The sequence below is a fragment of the Thalia democratica genome, chromosome 1 (assembly GCF_965202585.1).
Source record: "Thalia democratica chromosome 1, ktThaDemo2.hap1.1, whole genome shotgun sequence".
Taxonomy (NCBI): Eukaryota; Metazoa; Chordata; class Thaliacea; order Salpida; family Salpidae; genus Thalia; species Thalia democratica.
The window spans coordinates 67,767,102-67,792,414 of NC_139165.1; the positions used below are offsets into that span (position 1 = coordinate 67,767,102).

A 25,313-nucleotide genomic window follows, 5' to 3' on the forward strand; every position below is an offset into this window, starting at 1 on the left:
TAATTTTCGTCAAAACTTGGGCAATATCTATTATTTTAGAAATCTAATATAAACTAAAGAGTGAATCAAAACAACAATAAGTATAAAAAAATTTTTAAATTTAACAGTAAAAAGTTTTAAGCTTTTACTCAAACTTCTAGTTAAAAGAAGTTACATGCAAAACGAATTTAATTTTCCTACTATTATCATTCAAAATTTTTGAAAAGTAATATGTTTACCAAGACCAAAAGAAACATTGACCTAAAATTTATAACAACATCAAGCATAATCTTGCAAAATCTCAGTAAAGAATTTTAAATCAAATTAATTTACTTACTTGCACGTTATAAGCAATAAGATAAACTTTTATTTATAGTATACGTAAAAAGTTTTTTTTTAGCTTGACTTGTTTATAAAAACGATTAACTGTTAATTTAGTCATTTTTTTATGTTTAAATCTGTTTTTACTAAATTTCTCTTGAGCAAATGGCCTTTGTAAGTAGCTTATAAGTAAGCATTTCGAAATTATTTGTAGAATTATTTCAACTTTTTGTGTAGCATAACAAATTTTAAAGCTAATTCAATGAGATTTTTTAACAAAAAAATCATTATTAATTAAATTCCCCATACAACTATTTTTTTTAAATAAAATTCATTATGTAAATTAACTTAACCTTGTATAGATATATTATTTACAGATTTTCTTAAAATTTAAAGATTTAGTTTAAAAAATGCTTACACAATGCTAATTATACAAAGTATTATCAAAACATAACTCGGAATATTATATTTATTTCGATTTTCAATGATAACAATTTACAGTGAGTATAATCTAAATAGCAGATGTACACTTATAGGCCTTAACCACCAACTTTCTTTGTAAAAAATTGATTAATTTAAATGAAACTCAATGTTTTGGCACAGTTTTAAAATAAATAAAAATGTAAAAACAAATAAAAAATTAGCGATTCAGCTGATAAGATCTTACTTCTGACACATCGTTTCCTGCTAAAATCTGCAAAAAGATGTTTATTCTATTATTTTTTTACTTCAATTGTTAAGCTTCGTAATAAATCTATACTTACGATAGAACGTAGCTTATGATAGAAAAACTAATCAAATGTTTTCGCAAGGACTTTTAACAGTGGTATTTTATACAAAATTCGTTCATTTTAAACTTTTTTCTATAAAACTGTCATCTAAAATGTTTTACTATACAATTTTATATATAAACAAGCTGTATACTTTTTTCATGTTTGGCGTAAACTTTAAGCACGTAGTTCGATTTTTTGTAGTCAATCTTCGTATTGGAAATTCATTTCTGATGTCATAAAAACAAATCTGTTCGAAAAGTCATTAAAATTTCAAAACAAAGTTGTGATTTTATTTGTAGGAGGACAATTAGGAACTATGACTTACATTCCTGTCATCTTCTGTGCAAGCTATGTAATTACCACAACTACTTATGACAACATCATATTTCATGTTTTTACAATGCTGCTGATATTTTCGAACACACCTGTTTAAAGTTTATCAAATATTTAACAAGTTTACAAAAAATCTTCAATGTTTATTACTAAATAATTATGTTTTTAGTACATAATTAATTGAAAAGAAAACCAGGTTAACTGTTATTTGAACGAAAAAAAAAAAAATTTAAACTAACTTGGGTTTGTGGGTAATAATAATATTTTTTTGTACCTAATAGAACCCTAAGCCTGTATATAACTAACTTAACCTTAATCTACAAATACTATGTACAAAGTTTGTCGTATTATTTTAAACACTTTAAGTTAGCAAAGTATCAAGACAATTAAAATCCAAATTGTTGAGTATGTTAGTAAGCACGTATACTTGCTACCTTTATACAATAACAAAACAACTTATAATCTTTCATTGAAACTAACGAGCACAAGTGCATACTTTAAAAAAACATTTTCTTAAAGAAATATAAATAGAACTAACTAACCGTTTTGCTCTGATATCCCAGAGTTTAATTCCGTCATTTTGTGAGGCAGATAAAAACACATTCGTTGAAATACTCGACATCATACAAGAACCCTGGTCAAAATAGCTTTTATTGTATTAGACTTTATAATTAAAATTTATATCTATTTTTATTTCGTCTAGGTTCTGCAACTTACGGCCCACGAGCTATTTTTAAACTGAAAGAAACTTGTTCAAAGTAAACTAAAATGAGTTTTTTTAATGAAAATTTTCTTAAAATATTCTCTTGAAGTGTTATTACACAGTCAGAGTCTAAGAATAAAACATCCAGATAATAATATAAAGTATAAGAAAAAAAGTTTGTAATAAGCTTGGAATTTTTTATTATAAGTATAAAACTGTTTTTTTTTATAAAATTTCTTTCTAAATCAGTCCAGAAGAAAATCAATTGGCTTTGTAAATAATTATTTAATTAAAAGATTCTTATTACAAAATTTCACCAAAGTTGTTTTGGCACGTTAAAAGTTTCTAAGAACTTTCTAGTTATTCTCATCTTCATTTAGATTATAACTAATTTAAAAACTTAAACAAGTTTATTTTTTTCTCAAAAGCATTATTAAACATTCAATGTGCAAAAATAACTTCGTCAATATTTCATATTAGAATATTTTGACTAATAAATTTGCTTATAAGTAAAACAGATAACTTCTCCACAATGCTAGACTAGTCATAACATCAACTATTAAACTACTCCTTTAGTTATTTATTCTGATGTTCAATAAAATGAAGTTAAAGTTAATTTATAAAACCGCACTAATCTAAAAGCTCTTATTTATAGTACTGTATTGAAAATAGATTATCTAGTTTATATAAAAACTATTAATAAAACAAAACGAGATCTTAAAAAAATGTTTCAAGTAAAAACTATTAAAAGTATATCAATACTTTAGTCACATCAAACTTCAGAATAAAAAAATAAAATTATGGAAATTAAAGCTAGCAATAAAAAAACTAACAGTAGAATGCCGAACAACATGGGGTTGTTTTACATGAACATCCTTGTAAGTTTGTACGACTTGCAACTTGTTCATGTCGAACAATTCTATTTGTTTGTTGGATCCGCCTCGAATAACTATGTCTGTTTTGGAACATTTTACAATCACTTTATTTTTTAGAAACAAACATCACAAAATTTTCTAAATGTTAAAAATATAATCTTATTCTAGGGTCGATTTTATTTTCCCTAATCTAATTCGCCCAAGTAAAATGTGGTGTTCAAAAATTTTAAATTTGTGTTATTATCGTAAAAAATATACTTTAATTTAAATGTTAGTGATAACAGGAGAATTTGAATAAAAATATTCTTTATTCAGTTATTCAAAACTTTAACAACAATATACTAATATTTTCTATTTAAAAATAAACACCTTAATATCTCTTAGTTCACGCTAAAGCTGTGCGAGTTTTTGATCACAATTGCAAGTATATTTTTGTAAAGTAGTTCAAATTTAAAGGAAAAAAATGCAGTATGTATTGGTAAACTTTATTAAAAAAAAAACAAAATACTTCTCCCAAAAACTATATAGTCGGTTATTATATTAAGTTTATTATCTATTTCAAATCATTTTTACTTACCTATAATAAAGTTAAGTAAAGGAGAACAAAAAAAAAGTCTTTGGAAATATTATTTTTTACCAAAAAGCCATACAAAATCAAATTTTTAAGAAAATAAAAATAGCGATTACTTTATCTTACTTTTTAACTTGCATTACTAGTTGAAAAATAAATTTAGCAAAATTAAATAAAAACCTTGATTATATCTCTTTTAATTTAATTATTACCTACCAGCAAAAACTCTATTTTTTTCAAAAGTACAATTTTGTCACGTGCTAGAATGAAATTTTTTTATCTTTTAAAATAAAACTCACATGAGCACACATTGTTGGCGGCAGTCATACATGTTATCTTTTGAGCTTCTTTCATTGGCCAATTTCCAACTAACTTGTACTTACCAGTGTTAAGGTACCTGTATCAACATTTTTCAAACGCATTTCAAACAGAAAGTTATGGATACTGGTAAAAAGTCCGTATAAAAAATCAGGAGTTCTTTGTTAGAAAAATAATATAAAACTTTATCATTATAGAACATGCATACTTAAAACTACAAATAAACTCTCACTTCTTATTATTCTTAAACGTATGCTAAATGACCTTAACCATTTACCATAGCAAAAAATACAGTATTTAGATATGGTAAGTTATTTTCTAAAGTTATATTATTAAGTCATGTATACTATTATTTAACCAATATTTATTTCGGCCATTATCAGCAAAGTTGAGATGTTAGTACCATCAACAAATAAATAATAAATTTCACCACACGACCAACAACAGCATCCATAACAACCTACGACCAGTTTCGTACTTACTAGGATCATCAGGCAGGAATAATAGCGAGAAACCGCTGTTGGGATCTTACCAAGCGGGTTTAAGTACAAAGTACTGAACGACCGTTTGTGAGTAAAGATGAAAAAAAAGTATCTCGTTTATTAACATAGTATTTTTTTATATGTATTAATCAATAACTTATTTATCATATTCATATACCTCAGAGTCTTAAAACATTTTTTTAACAAATATTAATAGATTATAAGTGGATTTAATATAAATGGATTGATTTTAGAAGAAGTGTTTGAAATAAGTTACGTTTGAGACCAAAACTAGAAAATAAGTTTTATAGAAGTGTCTGTAATCAAATCTTATTTTAATCATAATATAATAAATTTTATTATTCAAAAAACCTTTTAACGTCGTTTTTCGGACCTTCGTGTAGTTTATAGTTAAAAAGATATATTGAGTTAGATATTGAGGATAAAATGAAACTGTCAATGTAGTAGAACTGACTAGACAACAAGTCATCAGAAACCTGTTAAAACAAAGCTCAAAATACTAAAATAAAAATAGTGCATTATATAAATTTGTTTAGGTTTATTTTTGCTTTTAGTTACATTGTAATGATTAATTGTATACTATTTTTTTCTTTTAACAAATAAAAGAAAGCTTTACTATCAAAATATTTCTAGAACTAATTCAATCAGTTAAAAAAAAACTAGTTTGAACTTAATTAACAATTTTAACTTATGTACTAACTTTCTCGAAAGCTTTTATTTTCAGTCAAAATATAAAAATGCGAATGATGAGACTAATTACAAAAGCTATATAGCTAAGAAATAAACTATCTAATGAAATACAAACCAAACTATTTACTCACAAAGCTTTCATCTTTTATTTGGCATTATAAATGTAGTAAACAGCTGTTAAAAACAAAAACATAAACAAAAACATAAAGTTTAAAAACATAGAAATAACTATTAAACATACAAAAATAAATTAATCAAACTTTACTAATCTACACAAACAATTTTTTTTTACTATACAAACAAACATTTCAATTAATAATTATAATAATTTTAAGTACTATTTTCAAGAAAATCAAAAATCTAAATATATAAAAAGTAATAAAAGTACAAATATACATAGAATAATAAATTTATATACATGAAAAATAAATAAAATTCATCATCTTACTAAAATGTACTTATACTACTATACCCCTTTATAAACCACTGTATGGTGTTTTAGCTAAATTAATGCTTAATTTTTGTTTATTCATCCAAAAATATTCTCTATAGTCTAGATTCTTAAAACTTGGTTGTTCCAAAGATGCAACTTTGTATGCGTCATTAATATTAAGGCCCTCCAAATTTTTCTTATGATCAAAATAATATTGTCTGTATAATGATAATTCTCCTGAGATATCTTCTGGATTAAATTTTGATTTATTCCAATTAGCTCCATGGGTCTAATATAACATAATTACATATACTACTAAATTGTTTTTTGTTTGTCCTACGTAATTACTATCACAATTTGTGCATACTGCTGCATAGATACCAAAACTCTTAAAGTTCAGATTCGGTCCTTATTTTACTGTTTTACCTTGAATGATTAAAACTTCTTTAACTAACACCGTATTTTGTGTTGGCTCTGATTTCTACAAAATGCACATTTTTTACTAAAAATAGTCTTTGTTTTTTTTTTTTTTGGCAATTTGACTGTAACTGTTCAGAAAACGTCTTAAGTTTGCTAGTTTTATAAATAAAATTTTCCCTAATGGAAAAAGTTTTGATTCTTTTTTGAGGAATTTTAAGATCTTCTCGAACTGAGAAGACCAATAGATATTTTTATCATTAATTTTTTCATTATTTGGTATATTCTCAATTTCTTTTTGCTTTTGAATTTTCTCAAATTGATCCTCTGTTATTTTAAGGTTGAAATTGGCTGCAATACATTTAGTTTTAAGTTTTTTCAAACTTTCATAGTAATCTTCTTTTCTTTCATTTAATGTTTTCATCCTTTTTTCTTCTCCTGTTATTAATGCTTTAAAAATATTCAATGGATGAAATAATTTGCCATTTAAAAAAGTAGAATTTGTTGATGTAGCTTTAGTAAAATTTCTAGTAAAGAAATTTTATTTTTTATTTTCTTTAGTCAATATATGATCAACAATTAGGAAAGGTAATGTATTTATTCTATTCTCTGTTGGCATTATTGTTGATGCTAAATTTATATTGCGTTCTTTAAAAGTACTTTCGGAGGTTTTCAATTATTTCTGTTGACACTGTCTCATTCTCTGATATCACTATTTGTCATCAATAAAACGTCTTACTATGAGTGCTTTATTCAGTTTTGTCGCGTTTATCAATATACAGTGCAATGAGATGTTTGCTATAACAACAGAATTGTTATCCCCTGTGATAATTCCTTTCCTTTGTTTAAAATAATTTTCTTGGAAGACTATAAAATTATTACGTACAGCAACTTCTGACAAAATACTTAAGTATTTAATCATTGGTGTCTCGAAACCCTAGCACAAATACAAAGCTTCAACAAGAGCTTTGGTCGCTAGATCTATTGACAAAGATGGATACAGGTTTACGACATCAATTGTGCCAAAAATGCAATTCTTATCAACAAACGAAATTTTTCAAGTATCTAAATATTCTAAATAACTTTTAGAGTCTTTACAATATTAATTTATTCCAAACCTGCAATATCTCACACTAATTGGTTCCAATATTAAATTCAGCATAGCTGTAAATCTATTTAGTTATTTATTTCTAGCTGCGTATACTATCCTTGTTGTAATATCTTTGTTGGAAGTTTTTAAGTTATCTAGAGGTATCTTGTGAGTTTTCCATAATGGATATATATACCCGCAACTATTATTAGCAAAATATTTTGCTGATGGTCCAGAAACTTTTCTCAAAATACCAGTTTTTTTTTCATACAAGTTGTTAAGATAGCAAATTATCGTCTTTATAGTTCTTTTTCCCCATATCAATTAAGATTTGACCAATTTTTTCTTATATTCTGTCATATTTACTAATATTTCTTTCTCATTGTAAGGTAGTACCTCGTAATTTCTATTTAGAGATTCCGTAATTAATGAAATAGTCTTGGTAATTAATTATAACAATTTTATCGTCTTTGTCAGATTTTCCAATCACAATTTATCTGTTTTTTGTTTTGTCTCTAAATTTTCGTATGGCTTTTTAAAGTTTTTATTAAAATTGTTTTTAACTTATGCATATGCATTACCTGATGCCTTAGATTACAAAACTTGTTTGGATGTACGATTCAGTATTACTTGGTATTTAACTTCTATCTGGCCTTAAAAAATTGGGGACTTTTAGTTTGTTGTTTAAACAGCAATAAGATTGATTGATGTCATTTATACTATCATCTGTAATCATGAAAATATTTTTCCACTCTCTGTCCTTATGTGTCTTATTAGATTTTCTTTTTCTTTCTGAACAACTTTGCTTTCCCACTTAGCTGTGGGTATGGACTGGGCCCCAAGAGATAAAAGTTCTATATCATAGTTATTTAAAATTTTCATCTGATTTGTTGAGAACTATTTCATTTGTAGATTTATTTAATTATTTTTTTTTCTAACTAAATATCTCTGACGGTCGTTTTTATTTTTTATACTTTTCTTTTTGGGATAAAATTTTAATTCATTTAAAGTGTAAAGTCTTTTATCATCTTTTTGTTTCTTAAATAGCCAAGACATTTTTTTTGTAGCAAAGTTTTTTTTAAGGCATGCTTCCGTGACAAAACTTTTCTGTTTATTTGATAAATGGTTAACATAAAAAAAAAATACCAAAGCTACAGCAACAAACTCTACTTTTTTAAATGGCAAATAATTTTATCCATTGAATACTTTTGAAGCAATAATAACAGAAGAACAGAGAAAAGGATGAAAAGATGAAATGAAAGAAAAGAAGATTACTAAGAAAGTTTGAAAAAACTCAAAACAAAATGTATTGCATTCAATTTCAACCTAAAATTAACAGAAGAACAATTTGAGAAAATTCAGAAGCAAAACAAAAATTAGAAGATACAAAATATAGAAAAAGTTAATAATAAAAATATCTATTGATCTTCTCAGTTCAAGAAGATTCTAAAATTCCTAAAAAAAGAATCAAAACTTTTTCCATTAGGGAAAAATTTAATTTACAAAACCAGCAAATTTAAGACATTTTCTGAACAATCACAATCAAATTGCCAAACAAAAACAAAAAAAGTCTATTTTTAGTAAAAAATGTGCACTTTGTGGATATCAGGGTCAACATAAAATTATGGTGTTAGATAATGAATTTTTAACAATTCAAGGTAAAATAAATCTGAACTGTAAGAGTTTTGGTATTTACGCAGCAGTATGCACAAATTGTGATACTGCTGCGTAAAGACAGTTTTACGTAGGACACACAAAAAACAGTTTTAGTAATAGATAGACAGCTCATAGAGCTAATTGGAATAAATCAAAATCAAAATTTTATTAAAAGATATCTCAGGTGAATGTTCATTATACAGACACTATTATTTTAATAATGAGAACAATTTAGAGAGCCTTAACATAAATGACGCATACAAAGTTGCATTTTTGGAACAACTAAGTTTTAAGAATTTAGACCATAGAGAAAACTTTTGGATGAATAAACTAAAATCAAGCACTTAGCTAAAACACCATACAGTGGTTTATAGAGAGGTATAATAGTATAAGTACATGTTAGTAAGACGATGCATTTAGTTATTTTTCATATATATAAGTTTATTATTCTATGTACATTTGTACTTTTATTACTTTTTATAAGTTTAAATTTTTCATTTTCTTTGAAGTAAAATTTTAATTTATTATAATTATTAATTGAAGTGTTTGTTTAGTAAAAAAAATTGTTTGTTTAGATTAGTTAAGTTTAATTTATTTATTTTAGTATGTTTAATAGTTTTTTCTATGTTTTTAAACTTTGTGTTTTAATTATATCTCTTGTTTTTACAGCAGTTAACTAAATTTATAATGTCAAATAAAAGATGAAAGCTTTGTTAGTAAATAGTTGGTTTGTATTTCATTAGACAGTTTATTTCTGAGCTACATAGCTTTTCTGATTGAATAAAATTGTTTAACTGTCTGAAATAATAGATAACTGGTATTTGTTCTGACCCCGGATTTACGGCTTACTCGAACTTCCCCATTGATGAAACTAAACCATAAAAAAATAAATATTTACAAAACTAAAGCTCGTACTAATGAAAATACACTATTTAAAACATATAGTGATAGCGATTCAGCTACTTTAAATAATTTTTGATTTATAATTTACCTTAATCGATGTTTTGTTGGTTTTGATCAAATCTTTTACAGATATTTCAAGAGCAACTTCTTTGTTTTGCATTGGTGTCCAAATTTTAATCGAATTATCTTTAGAAGATGTTAAAAGTTGAACACTTTGATTTGACCAATGAACAGAGTTTATGCTTTTGTTGTGCCCTTAATTTTTCTAACGTTTTTGATCGTATAAATTATCAAGCTAATTTTAATTCTAGAAGTTAACATTTTAACTAAATAGTGAGTAAAATATATTTTAAATGTTAAAAACTTTATTTTTTATACAAACTTGTGCTTGCTTATATTCGATGCAAACAAAACTTACCTAATAAATTACGAAACTTATCGATGTTGTTACTTAAAGGTAGCTTTGTTACTTGTATAGTTGAGTTTGATAATCCACAAGCCACAATGTTATTTTTCTCTACAACAAATCTCAATATTAAATTAAAACTGTACATCAGTAAATCAAGTAAAAAATTCCATATAAAACAGCATTCAGCAGTTTAAGATAGCGAGAAAACTATATATCAACATTATCTATAACACTCTTAAAAAAAACCTACAACTCAAATTAAAAGGTTGTGAAAAGTTCTTATTTATTAAAATAATTGATAAAACTTTTAACTTACCACAAATATCAATGCAGCTTACAATACAATCTTTACTACTCATTGAGGCACAGCGATGTTCTGTAACTTCTCCTGTCGACCAATCAAAAGTCGAGTTGTTTGTAGAACTTGCTTCTAACAATTTTGTATTAATATTCTTCTTAGGTGGTGGATGTTTATTTTTAAAGTTAGTTTTTGGTTGAAACAGTTTCATGCTGTTAAAAAAATTAAAGTAAGGTAAAAATTTTATCAAGTTTATATACAAATATATTTGGAGTTAAAGTTAAATTTAAATGCAGCGTACGAACTTTTTTACCAACAAATTCAAAATCTTTATATATATATAATTGTTTTGGTGGTTTTATAACACTTTTATTAATCATAAATTTACTATAAATCTTAGTTGCCAAATTTTGAATTTAACAAATAGTACAACTAAAGTATACTTTATAATTCTTAAAAACAATAATGCTTTTAGCAGAAACTAAAAAAAATATTTTACGAAATTCAAAGTATCTTATTCTACAGAAAACTACACTACAATTCGAGTTATTTTTCTTTAGTATGGTTTTAAACTTATAAGGTTCGTACACTCTTTTTACCAAAAGAGCTATTTCAAAAATAAAACAAAACTGTAACTGGCTCATACATAATTATATTCACGATGAAACGTGAATGCAGACGTTGGTAGTTGGAAAGGGCATTTAAAATTTAATGAGTTGTCTTTCATGTGGATGAGAAATATACATAGTTATCGAGTTGAGTTTATCAATTAGATTGATGCAGAACATTTTATATATTTAAAGTACAAAGTTTAAACATTTTTAAATACTTCATCATTTTTATGGATAACTCTAATGTTTAAAAAAATATTATTTAAAACATTAGAATTTCAATTTTTGAGTTCTACATTTTAATGATGAAGTAGAATATTCTTTATAATTTAGATATTTCAGTTTAAATGAAAATTTTACACTCAAAAATATTGAAAACAATAGTACAAATAGCTTCAAATACCTTGGTAAAAGTTTTATTTACAACCAAAAAAGTTTTAAAAGTTTTTATTTTCCAAAATAAAATTTAATACACAATCTAATCGATTAAAAGACTATAAATGACAACAACATTTAAATTTTCTAATCTCTATACTATAATAACTCCCTCTTGGCAATATTTTGTTAGTTACAAAATTATTAACGAAGTTAAGCTTATTATAATGAAAAAGTATAAACAAACTGTGTGATAAGCCATTCAAAATATATTAATTCAATATAGTCTAAGTAAAACATGTTTTTACTTTTATTATGCTTATATTTCTAAACAATAAAAAACCGTATTTATTTTGTATCATATCATTAGTATTACAAACTTTTAACTGAATATAAAAAAAAAATTGTTTATTAAAGTCATTAAACGTCATCACAGTTTTTGTCAAGAAATTAAATAGGTTAAGGTAAACAACTATAGCAATAGTAACTAAAATTTAAATAACTAATAAAGAATAACTAAACAATTTTTTAATTATTTTTAAGTTTGAAAAGTTGCAGTTTATAACTACATAGAAAAAAGTATAAAAAGCTATAAGACACGTGTAGATAAATATTAAATACTTTAATATATTGTCAATTACTATTTCTAAACACTTAAACATAGTAAAACCTATCAATAGTTATTATAAGCTTTAATACATACACAAAATAATCTGACAAACTTACCATGGTGATGAATTGTAACCGGAGCTTTTCACTTTACTGTGGAACGTCAGTGGCTTGTGTGATTTTGTTTTACTTTTTTTGGGTTTAGTGCTTGTTTTGTTGATAGAAGACTTTAGTCGTAATGGAGAATTCGGCAGAATAGGCTCCCTAAAATTTTTAACGATATTAAAGGTTAGCTGTACTTAGATTGACAACATATAGCTTATTTTTATCAAATAAAACTTAAAATATACAAAAGTTATTCAACATTCATACTTTACATTTTTAAGTTTTATAATTTTTTTTTGTTTTAATTACCCAATAAATAAATTAAAAATATTTATATCATCAGGTTTATGAAAAGACTGAAATAACTTTATTGTTAAACATTATTTGCAGAAAAAAGATATTTTATTGCTTAACTTACATTTATAACTTATTGCTTTTATGTATTGGTGTTTTAGTATTAACTAATAGTAAGGATAAGATTTATGTATGCATACTTAGTCTAACAAATCAAAAGGAAACTTTTCAAACTTGCTTATCAATTAACTAAGAAAACTTTATCAAATTATTATAAAACTTTTTATTTAAACTGTTTAACTTGAAGTAAATGTTAAAAAAATTACCATGATATTATTGAAACTGAAGATTGATTTAAAGGATAGTTTTCACCATCTAAATATAGAGTGTACAAAACAAATTTGCGTTCAAAAAGAAAAGATACTAGACACGTCACCTGTAAAATGTAGTCAGTTTAAATTTAGGTTTTAGTCACATATAATTCAAAAGTTCTTTATATTACCAGAAGACTATTGAGGAACGTAGGTAATGAACTTAAACACGCTTAAAATCCACCCAGTCAAATTCGAGAACCGCTTACCGATCGAGGGTAAGGGTTTAGGGTTAACAGTGATAGTGAAAAAAAAATAAAAAAAATGCAAAAATTATATCAAATAAATTAATAAATAAAAAAAATAAAAATAAAAAAATGGGGTAGATTTTAAACGCGGGTGGATTTTGATAGTATACCAAAACATGAAAAATTAATATTAAAAAACAACAGTTTCCAGTTTTATAGAATTTCTAATGAACTTATTTACTTATTATTTATCTATTTGTGCTTTTTAATTAATTCATGAGTCATTTTTACCATCAATAATAAAGATTGTTTAGGAGTACTTTAGTTTATTCAGATAAATTAAAGTTTATATACTCATTTAAAATTAATTTAAGTATTTCAAATATATTAATTATAATTAATTTATTGGTATATGTAAAGAGTATTCTTTTAGCACAAAGGGTCTCGACAAAACTTATTTCGGTAACAATACTAATACTAAATTTATCTAAACAAAGCCAACGTCGTTACACCGAGCAGGAATCTTCAGGGCTGCAAAATAAAAAATAAGACGATGATTAACTTAATAAATAGTGCAAAACAATTAACACAATCAAATTTTAAAATTTAAAAAAAATCAATACGTCAATTTAACATTATTGTTAAAGTAAACAAAAAAGAATTAAATTAACAAAAAAAAAATTTTAATTATCAATCTTTATACTTACAATTATTGATATGTTTTATACAGTTTTAGATGTAGCTTATAACAACACAAATTAAAAATGGCATTTAACAATTATAAGTACGGTAAAAATTAACTAGCAAAAACAAAAATAACAGCTATTAATACGCTAAGTTTTAAAATAGAATTTTCGAAAGTACGGACAGGTGTAAAAAAGTTCTTGTCTTTTATCTAAATAACGTTATTTGTTAGCAAGTGCTATTTTAATTTTTCCAGGTTGCAGGTTTTACAGATCTTACCTACATTCTTAAATCTTATGCTTGATGTTCCATTTCAGTTTGTTGCATGTGTAGTTGTTTTTTAATTTCTAAATGTACTTGGAAAGTTCTGTTCCTTTGTATTTTGATCATGCATAAGATTGGAGAATTAAAGATTGTAGGTAAGATCTGTAAAACCTGCAACCTAGAAAAATTGAAATAGCACTTGCTGACAAAAAACGTTACCTAGTTAATTTTTACCGTACTTATAATTGTTAAATGCCATTTTTGATTTGTGTTGTTATAAGCTACATCTAAAACTGTATAAAACATATCAATAATTATAAGTATAAAGATTGCTATTTAAAAATTTTATTTTTTTAATTAAATTCTTTTTGGTTCACTTTAACAACAATGTTAAATTGACGTATTGATTTTTTTTAATTTTATAAATTTGATTATATTAATTGTTTTGCACTATTTAATAAGTTATCCATCATCTAAATTTATATTTTGCAGGCGTGAAGATCCCTGTTGGGTGAAACGACGTTGCATTTGTTTAAATAAACTTAATATTATAGTAATTAATTTTTTTAAGATACCTACAAGAAAACTATTATAAGTGTATAAAAGTCTTGCCTTGTTAGAAACTTCATTATCATTACAGAAAACAGCATCACCTACAACAGGTGGGCCAATTTCTACTTGTTCACTATCTGGTTGTGATTTGTAAGGAAAACATCTAACATCATTATTGTGGGCATCTATAGTGAACATTGCTTGCTCAGTTGCAATCAGTAATATTCTTCTCTGGTCAAAAATGCTGTACATGATAGTTTTCTTTAGTTTTTAATAATAAACCATTCTTGTTTAAGTATTTCAAGCTTATAAACCACCAAAACTTCTAATTTCTTAATTCTTCTATTTTTATAAACGTATTTTTCATAACTTTTCATAAAAAGTTAAGAAAAAAAAAAGTCAATGCCTATTATAGTAACGTCTAAAAACAACTAACTTTATACTAGGTGAATCTTCAGAGTTAAATGTGACATATGTAGCAGCTAAAACTTGCCCTTTTGTAATTGTGTTTATTGCTATAATAATATGTGTTTCAGCAAAAAACTAAACAAATTAAACTAATGTGTAACCACAATTGATTACGAAAATCTTGTTCATTTGATGGTTATATCAAATTAAACTTTTAAGAATATGATTTTTATATATTAGAAAATAGTTATTCAATAAAAAAGTATACAATATTTTAATAATATTTTAATTTTATCGATTTTTGAAAGTATAAAAAAAAGTTTACAAAAATTTTTCTCTAAAATAAAATGATTTTATTTGGATAAAAACAAACTTTAAGTTGTCAAACTTTATTAGGGTATTGAATTTCAATATTATAACAATATTTTATATAAAACTGCAAATCTGCTGGAAATAAACTAAATACCAAGTATAATAAACATATCTCGTTAGTTTTTTACCTTAAAAAAGTATCTAGTTAAACTTGATTAGATAAAAGAGTAAAAATTTTAAATTTGACGAACATTACTGCTTTCTATATAGTATTATATTTTATAAAATCAAACTTAAGTTTATTTCAGACTACAATATTTTTTAGCATAACTAATGTTTAATTTAAAAGATCAAATGTTATTGAAAAAATATTTTAAATAACTCTAAGTAGACTTACATTGAGTTTTATTTTTATGTTGAATCTTCATAAGAGAATGATCAACATCAATTTTGTAGTTTTCCACTAAATCCCCATTATCATAGTAAATAAATTCATGAACCTTCAAAAAGTAAAAGTTTTACATTAATTAAATTACAATACTATTTTTTAATATTTAAAAAACAACATATAAATTAACAGCTGTTTTTGGTGTGCACATACATAGTGTGCACAAAAGTTATTTTCTGTGCACAGAAAATTTAATAATGTGAACAATTTATTTATAATCTATGTTTATTAGTATTTTTCTACTGGAAAAAGATAATTATTATATAAATTAATAGTTCTTAGCACATGTATTAAATATTAAATAATTAAAAACATTTAAAAAAATATAATGTTTTTTATTAGTAAATTTTCCATGGTTTAGTGTGCTCAGAGTATATTTTACATATATTTAACTTGCGCAGCTATTTAAAAGATTGAGAACAACTTACATAAAAAGGATACATACATAAGAACTAACCATAGAAGTTGAAGTACCAATAGCAATGAATTCATTTGACTTGCAGACACTCATAAAATTAGCTCCTACAAAATTAAAAGCTTTAAATTACTTTTTCTGAAGATGTTTATGAAAAATATAAATAAACTAAAATTTAAAAACTAGGCAATAAAATGTAATAACATATTTTTTATACGCTTAACTACTTTCTAAAAGAAAAAATACTAATCAGATAGAACAAATTGGAAAACTATTAGCTTATAAACTTGTTAAAAACTATCATATATAAAAACTAATGATATGAAAAAAAAGCTAAAAGATGCCTAACTTCTATCCGTATTTTTCATTACAACTAGTGTTTTATTTTTGTAAACTAATTAACCACTTTAAAAAACCTTTAAGTAATGTAAAAAAAAATATTTTTTTTATAAATTTTATAACCGTTTTGTCAGGATAAAAGAAAATTACTTAATCTGTTCAAGACCTTTAAAGATTCAAAATATAATAATGTTGTTATGTGCATTATTTTAAACTCTAAAATTTCTGATACATTAAGAAAAAAATCATAATCTAAATATTTTGAATACTGTTCAGAGCAGTCAGCTATTGTTTTAAAATTGTGTAGCATCTAAAAATATCATTAAAATTTCAAAGAAAAAACTAGACAAATAATTAAAACCGGTAAAAAACTTTTAAGACTTATTAAAAAGTAACTTTATAGGTAAAATAAACTTTAACAACATAAGATAGCATCATTGGATCATTAATAATTAATTAAACATAAATACAAAAAAAAGTTTAAAAACAACTAACCAAGGTCACTGGTTGTAGACATATATTTGAATACTATAGATCCATTAGAACAAAGATCTCTAATAAATATGTTACCATTGTAACTAGTTGTTAGAAGCATTTTATCATTGATGAACTGCGTACATGACATACTAGTACTAGGTATATTTAAAACAATCTGCAAGAAAAACATCATTTAAAAAATGTTAAACCTAATGATAAACAAAATGTTATAAAAATATTAAACAAGCTTATCTGTAGTTAAGCATTTCAACATTACCACTACTAAAAAAAGAACTGGTTGAGATTTAAAAACAATACTTCTATGTCAATGAATAAAAATTTAATACGTTTGATACTTTCAAAATACGCTTATAAAACTTAAAATCATCAATAACAACAAAAAAAGAGTTTCAAATACATATAATTAAAGAATTGAAAACAAAATTATTTAGCTTAAATCATAAAATTTGGTGAAACTTGTACTTTGTAAACTATTTAGTAATGTCAATGTTATAAAGCAAAAAATAAATAAAAGCTAACAAAACATTATCAAAACGCTTTAAACTGTTTTGTTTTAAAAATGTAAATCCTTTTCAAAATTAGAACTACGGTATGTGATTTAAAGTCAACACTTACAGAACTTCCAAAAAGTTTTATAGCTTATCAATTTTCTATCATACAGTTATATTATTCTTATCATAATAGAGTTTAAAAAAATTGAAAACGTAAAGGTAAAGAAAGAAAAGCTATAAAATTTCATTATTTAAAAAATAATAACCTGGTTTTTAATGACTGATAGAATAATAAGTTTTTCTTGTAACGTTAAACATAAAAGCTCATTGTTTAGAGATGAAGTCATGTGATGAACAGACTCTCCAGATATTGAACAAACTACATGACCTCTGATATCTTCACCTTTAAGAAGTATATTATGTAAAAGTTTTTCTAGAACATCAATTAAATTTAGTATTACTTTTTTCTTTTTTTTTAATTGCTAAAAAAACATTTTTATCTTAACTTTTTTATAATTTTTGTAATAAATACTTTATCTTCTTTTAAATATTTTAATAAATAATATTAAAAAAGAGTTTTCAAAATTTGTAAAGTTTTATAAACATGTTACTAAAAACTTGAATAGAACTGAAGTAAGAGTAAGTTTGAAAACAAAAATTATATTTAAAGTATAAAAATGTGACTTATAAATAAACAATTTTTATCATAATAATACAACTTAAAGTTAAAAATAAGAGAACTGTTTTATAATGTGTACGTAAAAGTTAAACAAGTTAAAAAAAAAAGGTTTTAAATAAAACATTTAATAGCATTTTTTATGATAGCTTATAATAACGCTTTTTATAATACTATTTAGTAGCTAGTTAAAAGGGTTTCCACTGGTTTTTGAGAAATTTCTTTCAGGTTTTCTGAATTTCTTCAAGGTTTTTGAAGATACACGCTTTTGGGATTATTTTTAGATTAAAGTTAATTTTAAGGTTAAGTGGTAAGTAGTATAACAACATTGAAAAAATACCGTAAAGCTATTTTAAATATGTTTTATTGTGAAAAAAAAATCTGTATGATTGACTTTTTGTGTCAAACCAAAATTTTACTAACTAACATGTAAAAATTGTTTAATATTCAACGTTTTTCCAGGTTTTTTAGTAATTTTTGTTCCAATTTCCAGGTTTTTTTCTTAAGTTTCAGGTTTTTTTAGACTAAATTGTCAATTTCCAGGTTTTTTGAGGATTCCAGGTTTTGTGGCAACCCTGAATTAAGTATTAAGTATCAAGTATTTGGCCTGTATATATATACAAACAGTCAAAACATTTTAAGTTTATTAAAAAAACTTGGTGTATACAAATAGATAAAATGAAATTTAAGAGTAAACTGTACTAATTAAAAAAATTTAATAAAATCAATTAAGCTTTTGTTTAAATTACATTTTACTTACTGTTTAATTGGGCAACTGATACTTCTTCAATGTTCCAAACAATTAAATAGTCTGAAGCACAAGTGTATAAAAGTAATTCTTCTCTAGCTTCGTTATAAACAAATAATTGACATTTTACTTCTTGCCTATGACCTACTAGTTCTGTTTTCTGAAATTTGTTTTGTTATAGAAATACTTCATTTGAAATCTTTTTAATTATATTTTGTTTTAATTTGTTTTAAACAAACAATTAGTTTTATTAGCTAATATTTTTGATTTATGAAAATAACTAATTTCTAATAAGTAATATAAGTACTTACTCACTCCAATCTAAATAAGCATTTTGTAGTTAAAGTTAAAAATTATTAGTGAAAATTTCTATTAAACTCGATTATAAACTTAAAAAAAAATTTAAAAGTCTATTATTTTAAATAATCAATTTATTAGTTTTTGTTTAAATTAGTTTAGGTGTGAGATTTAAACTGAAAAGAAGAAAACAATAAAACCAGCTTACTTGAACATCTTTTCCATACAAAAATGTAACATTTTCTTGAGAAATGCAAAAATGGGTTTGGCACAATGATATTTTAAAATTACTTTTTGTGTTCAAAAGTTTTACCTCTTTTTCAATTGTTATTTCCATGTATTAGTTTAATTATATTATTGTTGTTTTTATACAATAATTTCTAAAAAAAATTACTTTTAGCATTTCAAATATACCATATGTTTAGCATGGTATCATAGAAACAGCATACTAACAAGAAATGTATTTTATGAGCAAGTAGAAACTAATCGTATAACATTGGATGTTAAAATATTTGTTTTGCTTACTTTTAGTTGTAAGATATAAAAATAATAATATTTCTTTTTTTTTTTTAAGAAAATAATAACTTGTATAAATTATTGTTTATTATGCACTTTCTACAATACAAAAGTTATAAACTTTAAAATACCATTATATTATGTTTCTAAAATATTATATTCTTATATCTTTTTGATAAGCAAACGGTTAATCTCTCCAAATCTTTAAATGATTGATAACTGCACTCAGCTCAGCAGTTAGCACTACTAAAAAATGAAGTAAGATATTTCCTGAGAAGTAAGTATTTATATATTTTAAATTAAATAAAACTTGAAGTGTGCTTTTTTTTTATTGCTAATTTTTTAACTATAGCCATTTTTTCTGAATCGTAAAAAAATGTTAAGAATATTAAATGAATAATTTGAATAGTCTTAAGAATTTAATTAGACCTAGATGATTTAATATTTATAAGTAAAAGTTATTTTCTTAGTAAAGAAAAGGAAGGTTTTTTTATAACAACTCTGTTGCAGTGCAGGTATAAAAAAAGAAGTTACATTTTAGTACTTATTAACAACTTTAAACGATAATTTAAATATAAAAAGTCCCACAAGTTGTCAGTGAAAAAGTCTTGCCTTGGATTTTAATCACGCTGATTAAAAATTAAACTTATTCATGAAGCGTTTGAAATTACTTTACCTTGAATCTTGATTGTTGGATTACAAGCTTGATAATAAAGTAAGTAAAAGTTTTACTTTTATTGCATTAAAAAGGGGTGGGTGATTTTATGCGTAAGTTTTTTTCTGTAAATTAACAAAAAAAGGGTAGCTTTTAAAATGTTTTGATACTTTTTAATGTATGTAGTGTAATATTCGTATACCAAATCAGTATTTTTATTTTTTGTTGCAAATAAATATATTTATAATTAATGTAAAATATAAAATTAAAACAACAGTTTAAAATTTACCTAAGTCACACTATTAAAAACACATAAGTAAACACATAAGTTGAAATCCATATATTTAGATAGCATTTTTAATTCAAATACTCATATTTTATAGTTATATTATTTACCTTACTTTAAAATTTTTAATAATAAAATGTATAAAAGTAAAAAAAATTTTTTGAATATCTAGTTTCTAAGTTAGTTTATGTATAACTATAACCGTTTAAGTGATTTTTACTAGTTTTTTTTTGTCTTTGTGTTGGCCATGGCTCATTGGTTTAGAAGTTGTAGCGTTCTAATCAAAGAGTTTTCAAAGCCGTCGTTATGGCTCTACCTTCGCCATTATTTTATTTATATTTAAATTATTTTAAAGAAAGCTCGAAGCGTTTAATAAAGTAATTGATTTCTAAAAGCTACTTTGAAACTTTAAAATAAACTTTAAAATGCCGATTGAATCATTTTCATTAAAAAGAGTCACACTTCAACTAAAAAGCTTTTAACAATGTAATTACTCTTAAGTATATAATGAAATTTGTTCATGTTTTTAGAGTACAAAAATAAAATATGTTGTTAATAAGTACTAATGTACTGTACTTAATTTAAATGTGTTTCAAAAGTAGTTAGTTCAATTTTTAAAATCTGACAACTTTGGCCTAAAAATTTTGCCAATCTTACTTGCTAAATTCTTATTGCTTTCAAAAAGTTATAAAAAACATATTAATGTAAGTTATTTAACCCACATTTTAAGAATTTTATTTCCAAGTGTGCAATTATGTACAAAATGTCTATAAGTCGAATTAAAAATGTTTATGTATCTATAATATGAATGTATGTAAAGTTAAAAAAAAACACCGTTTTTCAATCGATTTAAATAATCAAATCATCTTCAAAAACAATAAAGAATTTATTTAACTATTTATATAAAATTTACAAGTATTATGAAATTAGTATAGTGTTTACGAGTGAAGTATCTATACATTTACGTATTTTTTTATTTTCTAAACAAATTTATTTATACATGATTATAAAATCAGAAAATGATTGTCAGAAACATTTAAACAATCACAAATTATAATTACTATGTAAAACACAGACATATATATATAAACATATTTGTAATTTCACAGCGTACATAAAAAAATTCTAATTTAACATTGTTTAAACTTTTGTTAAACAAAAAGCACTACAAATAAGAAGCTAAATTCAATATTAACGCTGACCTTAAAACTTGTATAAAATAGCGATGCAGCAGCTGAATAAGCCTTAAATAAGAGGTTTGTAACAATTTAATTCAGTGGACTAGATAAGAAAAAGTTTAGTCCCTTACAGGCCATTTGATGTTTTTTAAGGTTAAAAACCTATATGAACATAATAAATTTAAGAAGGATGCTACAATTATCAAAACTAAAAGAAGCCTATAGTTTGCGTCGCTAAATGCTAGTAAATGGTTCTGTCCTCATTAAGAATCATCAGGAATATATAGTCACTATAAACCGCTGTTTAATTCAAACCAAGCAGATTAAATGCATTAGTATTAAATGTTTAATAATGAGTTTAAAACAAAGCCGAGCGAAAATTAGTGTAAAGTTTGTTGTTGGTGATCGAACAGTGCAGTCTAAAGCTTGTTATTTAATTGCAAAAACATCTTAGTTCTAGATGAGTTATTGCTACTAGTTAAAAGAAATGTTCTAAAAGAAGTAACTTCCAAAGTGTTCGAGTCTGAAATTAGAATCACGATAGACTTTTTTATTTAATTTTGATTAACGATTGTTGTATAGTAAACAGTAATAAGAATAAAGTTAATAAATTTATATACAATATCTCTTTCACTTAAATTCAACATTCATTTTAATAAAAGTTGTGTTAGTGAGTCAGGCGGATTGCTTTTATCTTCTTTTGCGTCATATAAGTACTTTAGTAGAAATCATAGGATTAATTCAAATTATCAGCTTGTTTCGGCATAAGAGATAAATATGTAACTAATTTCAAACATAAATAATTGTTTTGTTTTATACAATTCGTAAACAATTCGTTGATTAGTTCCTATTCACAAAAATTTCAATTAAAAAAATACAAACTCAAGTTTTGCTAAGAAATATTATTCAAAAATATATATTAAGCGTATATACACTTTGTTAATATACATCTATACTTAAACTTAAGGGTCATTAGATATATGTATAGAGTATAAAAGTCAGTCTAGTTGGACAAAATTAAAGTACTCGGAAACTAGTTTGAGTAAGAATATTAACAAAACTTTCAGTTACAAAAAGTTTATAGTGGGACTAAAGTTAAGATTATTAGTCCTATTTAAGGTAGTTGTAAACAAGTATTTGAATACTTATTCTTAGTTGGTTCAATGCTTCGACATTTATGTCAAATCATTACCTTTTTAAAATATAATTGTTAGTTATTTTATGTTTGTTTCACTATAAACCTTGAGTTTCGTTTTTTTTTTGATGCTGGTTGTAAACCTTAACGATATGCAGAGAAACACATTATTTATGAAAAAAATTGTCAAATGCTTCGATGCTCATCCAATTTTAAATTATCACTATATTTTAAATAGTTTAAAGGAATAAAAATGATAAAGTTTCTTGCTTTTGCAACAAATTTAATTTCGACTTCCGTTAAGGCATTCACACAACATTAAACTTTAGTTTAAAAAAAGCTAATTTTATAATTTCTACAATGAATTAGCTAAATTAGGATATTTATTCACTATATTTATTTGTGAACTGTGTAAAAACTTAACTTGTTGTGTCAACATTTTTATCATTAGTAATTTTTTTTGGTAGATATAGTTCACAAATCAAACGGAACCAAATGTAACTGCTATCAATTTTAAATAAGTTAACCGGGAATTTCAAATTAAAGTGTTTTCTTATTCACAAAAAGGTGATTTTTTTATTTATGATTTTTAAAACTTTAGTCAGATGAAATAAGTTAGAAATTCAATATTGATTATTCTTAAACTTACTTATTTCTTAAGATGAGGAATTAGATATAAAAAATGGTATGCAGAAAAGGTTTTCCTGTAAAATTTAGTTTATTGTTAGATTCTTATTGTTAACTTATTTAAATTATTAGTTGAAAATTCCAATTTTTCCGAGCTTTAAGATCCTCCGTTTGCATTACATCAGTAATTACCATCATGTTGTTATGACAAACATCATTGTAATTGAAGACTTTTTTAAACATTCAGTTTAAATTGAAGTAGTGGATTCTGAGTAGCTTTCATTGTTTACCAAGTCACTGTAGTTTTTTTTTTTTGGAAAATATTTTTAAAACTTATGTGAACAACTATTATCAAATTTTAAGAGCAGTATTTTTTAGTTAAAAAATATGTTTAACCAAACTTAAATTTATGTTTTGTTTTAATTTTTATACTTTATCATTTTAAACTTCTACACCAAACTTCTCTCAAAACTTTAAAATTTTCAGCATAACAAAAGCTTTCTGATAAAGTATTATAAAAATGCAACAAAAAATAATTAAACGGTTATTTTTACCGAATATTTTTATTTCAACTCAAATAATTTTACGACAACAAACTTGTTTACAAGTTAAGAAGTAATTATAATTTTTATACTTTTATTAGTCAAATTACTTTAATTTAGGAAATACTAGGTTAAAAAAACATTTGAAGATAACGATACTTTTAAGCTTGAATACTTCTTATTCTAAATAAGTGACAGTTTTTAATAACATTTGAATTTGTTTAATGAACGTTTACTCTATTATTAGATGAGTAATAGACTCATTTGGTCATACTTATGACCGTCAATATAATAAATGTTTTTTAGATAAGAACGATCATTTGCCGTAATTTATCTATATTTTATCGTAATTCAAAAGATTGCTTTAACTAAGTTAGAATAGTCTGAAAACCCTTTATTTAATTCAGTGCTTCTGAAATGGGGTTCCGCGGAACCCTAGGGTTCCGCTACGCCTCTCAGGGGTTCCGCGAAGCCTTTCGAAATTTTAAAAAGAACATTTATTTAATTAAACATTTTATGTAAAATTAAAGTTAGGGGTTCCGCGGAAAAGTTGAACTTTGGAAAAGGGTTCCGTCACTAGAAAAAGGTTCAGAAGCACTGATTTAATTCATGAGACTAATCTAAATATTTTATTTTCAGTCTAAAATTTTAACTATTTGTTAATTCAATTTCTACTATTATCTTAAAGCTTTTACATATCTCTTAAACTATGAACCAAACTTTTTAGTTACAAAATGTGTCTTAATTTTATTTATATACCTTTCATTAATCGTTTCTTTATTAAGCCAAGGATGGCACATCACATCTCTCAATGTAGGCCTGATATCAACATCTTTCTCCAACATGGCACTGAGTAGCCAGTGAAGATCTAGATAGTTGTTTATAAAACAATTAAAAAACATTTTAATATATTTATATGTAATAATATTTATATGTAATAAACTTAAGAAAATGATTAACTTTAAGATGAATTTTCTAATTAAAACTTACATATTTTTAGTGCAACTTTACAATTATTTGGTGTTTTTTAATTTTTTAAACAATTTAATAACACAAATTTAAATGTTAGTTATAAAATAAACAATAGTATTGAATGAATTTCGTAAAAAATAAAAAAGCTCTGACGTGGAACAATAACATTTTACTTTATTTTCATTAAACTTGATTTACTAATAACTATTAAATACCATGAGAGATACTTCTTTTTACGGCGAACTCTTTATTGCAAATATCCTGGCAATTTTTAAAACAGTTTGCTCCGAATGTCATCGAATAAAGGAGTATGCCTAAATTCCACACGGTGCTCTTATCAGGGTAAAATAGATTTTGTTCGAACACTTCTGGAGGGGATTTATTTTTCGTACCTTTATTAACAAAAGTATTAGTTTTAGACATTATAAAACACAAAAAAACATAC

The 25,313-nt window shown here is 24.3% G+C and overlaps 1 protein-coding gene across 1 annotated transcript; it reads right to left on the reverse strand.

Moving 5' to 3' along the window:
* Positions 1-904: 904 nt before the first annotated feature.
* On the reverse strand, positions 905-19,294 carry LOC145838224 (WD repeat-containing protein 27-like). Its single transcript, XM_082945789.1, has 20 exons — positions 19,166-19,294; positions 18,673-18,820; positions 17,503-17,639; positions 16,743-16,899; positions 15,951-16,015; positions 15,443-15,545; positions 14,762-14,840; positions 14,386-14,569; positions 12,593-12,702; positions 11,985-12,131; positions 10,291-10,484; positions 9,984-10,082; positions 9,654-9,820; positions 4,728-4,852; positions 3,855-3,952; positions 2,943-3,064; positions 1,949-2,040; positions 1,399-1,498; positions 1,225-1,320; positions 905-994 (listed from the first exon to the last, which is right to left on the reverse strand). The coding sequence occupies exons 1-20, from the start codon at positions 19,292-19,294 to the stop codon at positions 941-943; spliced, it is 2,406 nt and encodes an 801-aa protein (XP_082801915.1). The 3' UTR covers positions 905-940.
* Between the last annotated feature and the right edge of the window lie 6,019 nt (positions 19,295-25,313).

What these genes read in the sequence shown, in the direction of transcription:
- LOC145838224 (XM_082945789.1), bottom strand. Translation starts at nt 19,294, where the DNA reads ATGGAAATAACAATTGAAAAAGAGGTAAAACTTTTGAACACAAAAAGT. An exon ending in TGTATGGAAAAGATGTTCAA is followed by an intron (nt 18,821 to 19,165) that starts GTAAGCTGGTTT and finishes AACAAATTTCAG; the next exon opens with AAAACAGAACTAGTAGGTCA. An exon ending in TCAGTTTCAATAATATCATG is followed by an intron (nt 12,132 to 12,592) that starts GTAATTTTTTTA and finishes TAAAAATTTTAG; the next exon opens with GGAGCCTATTCTGCCGAATT.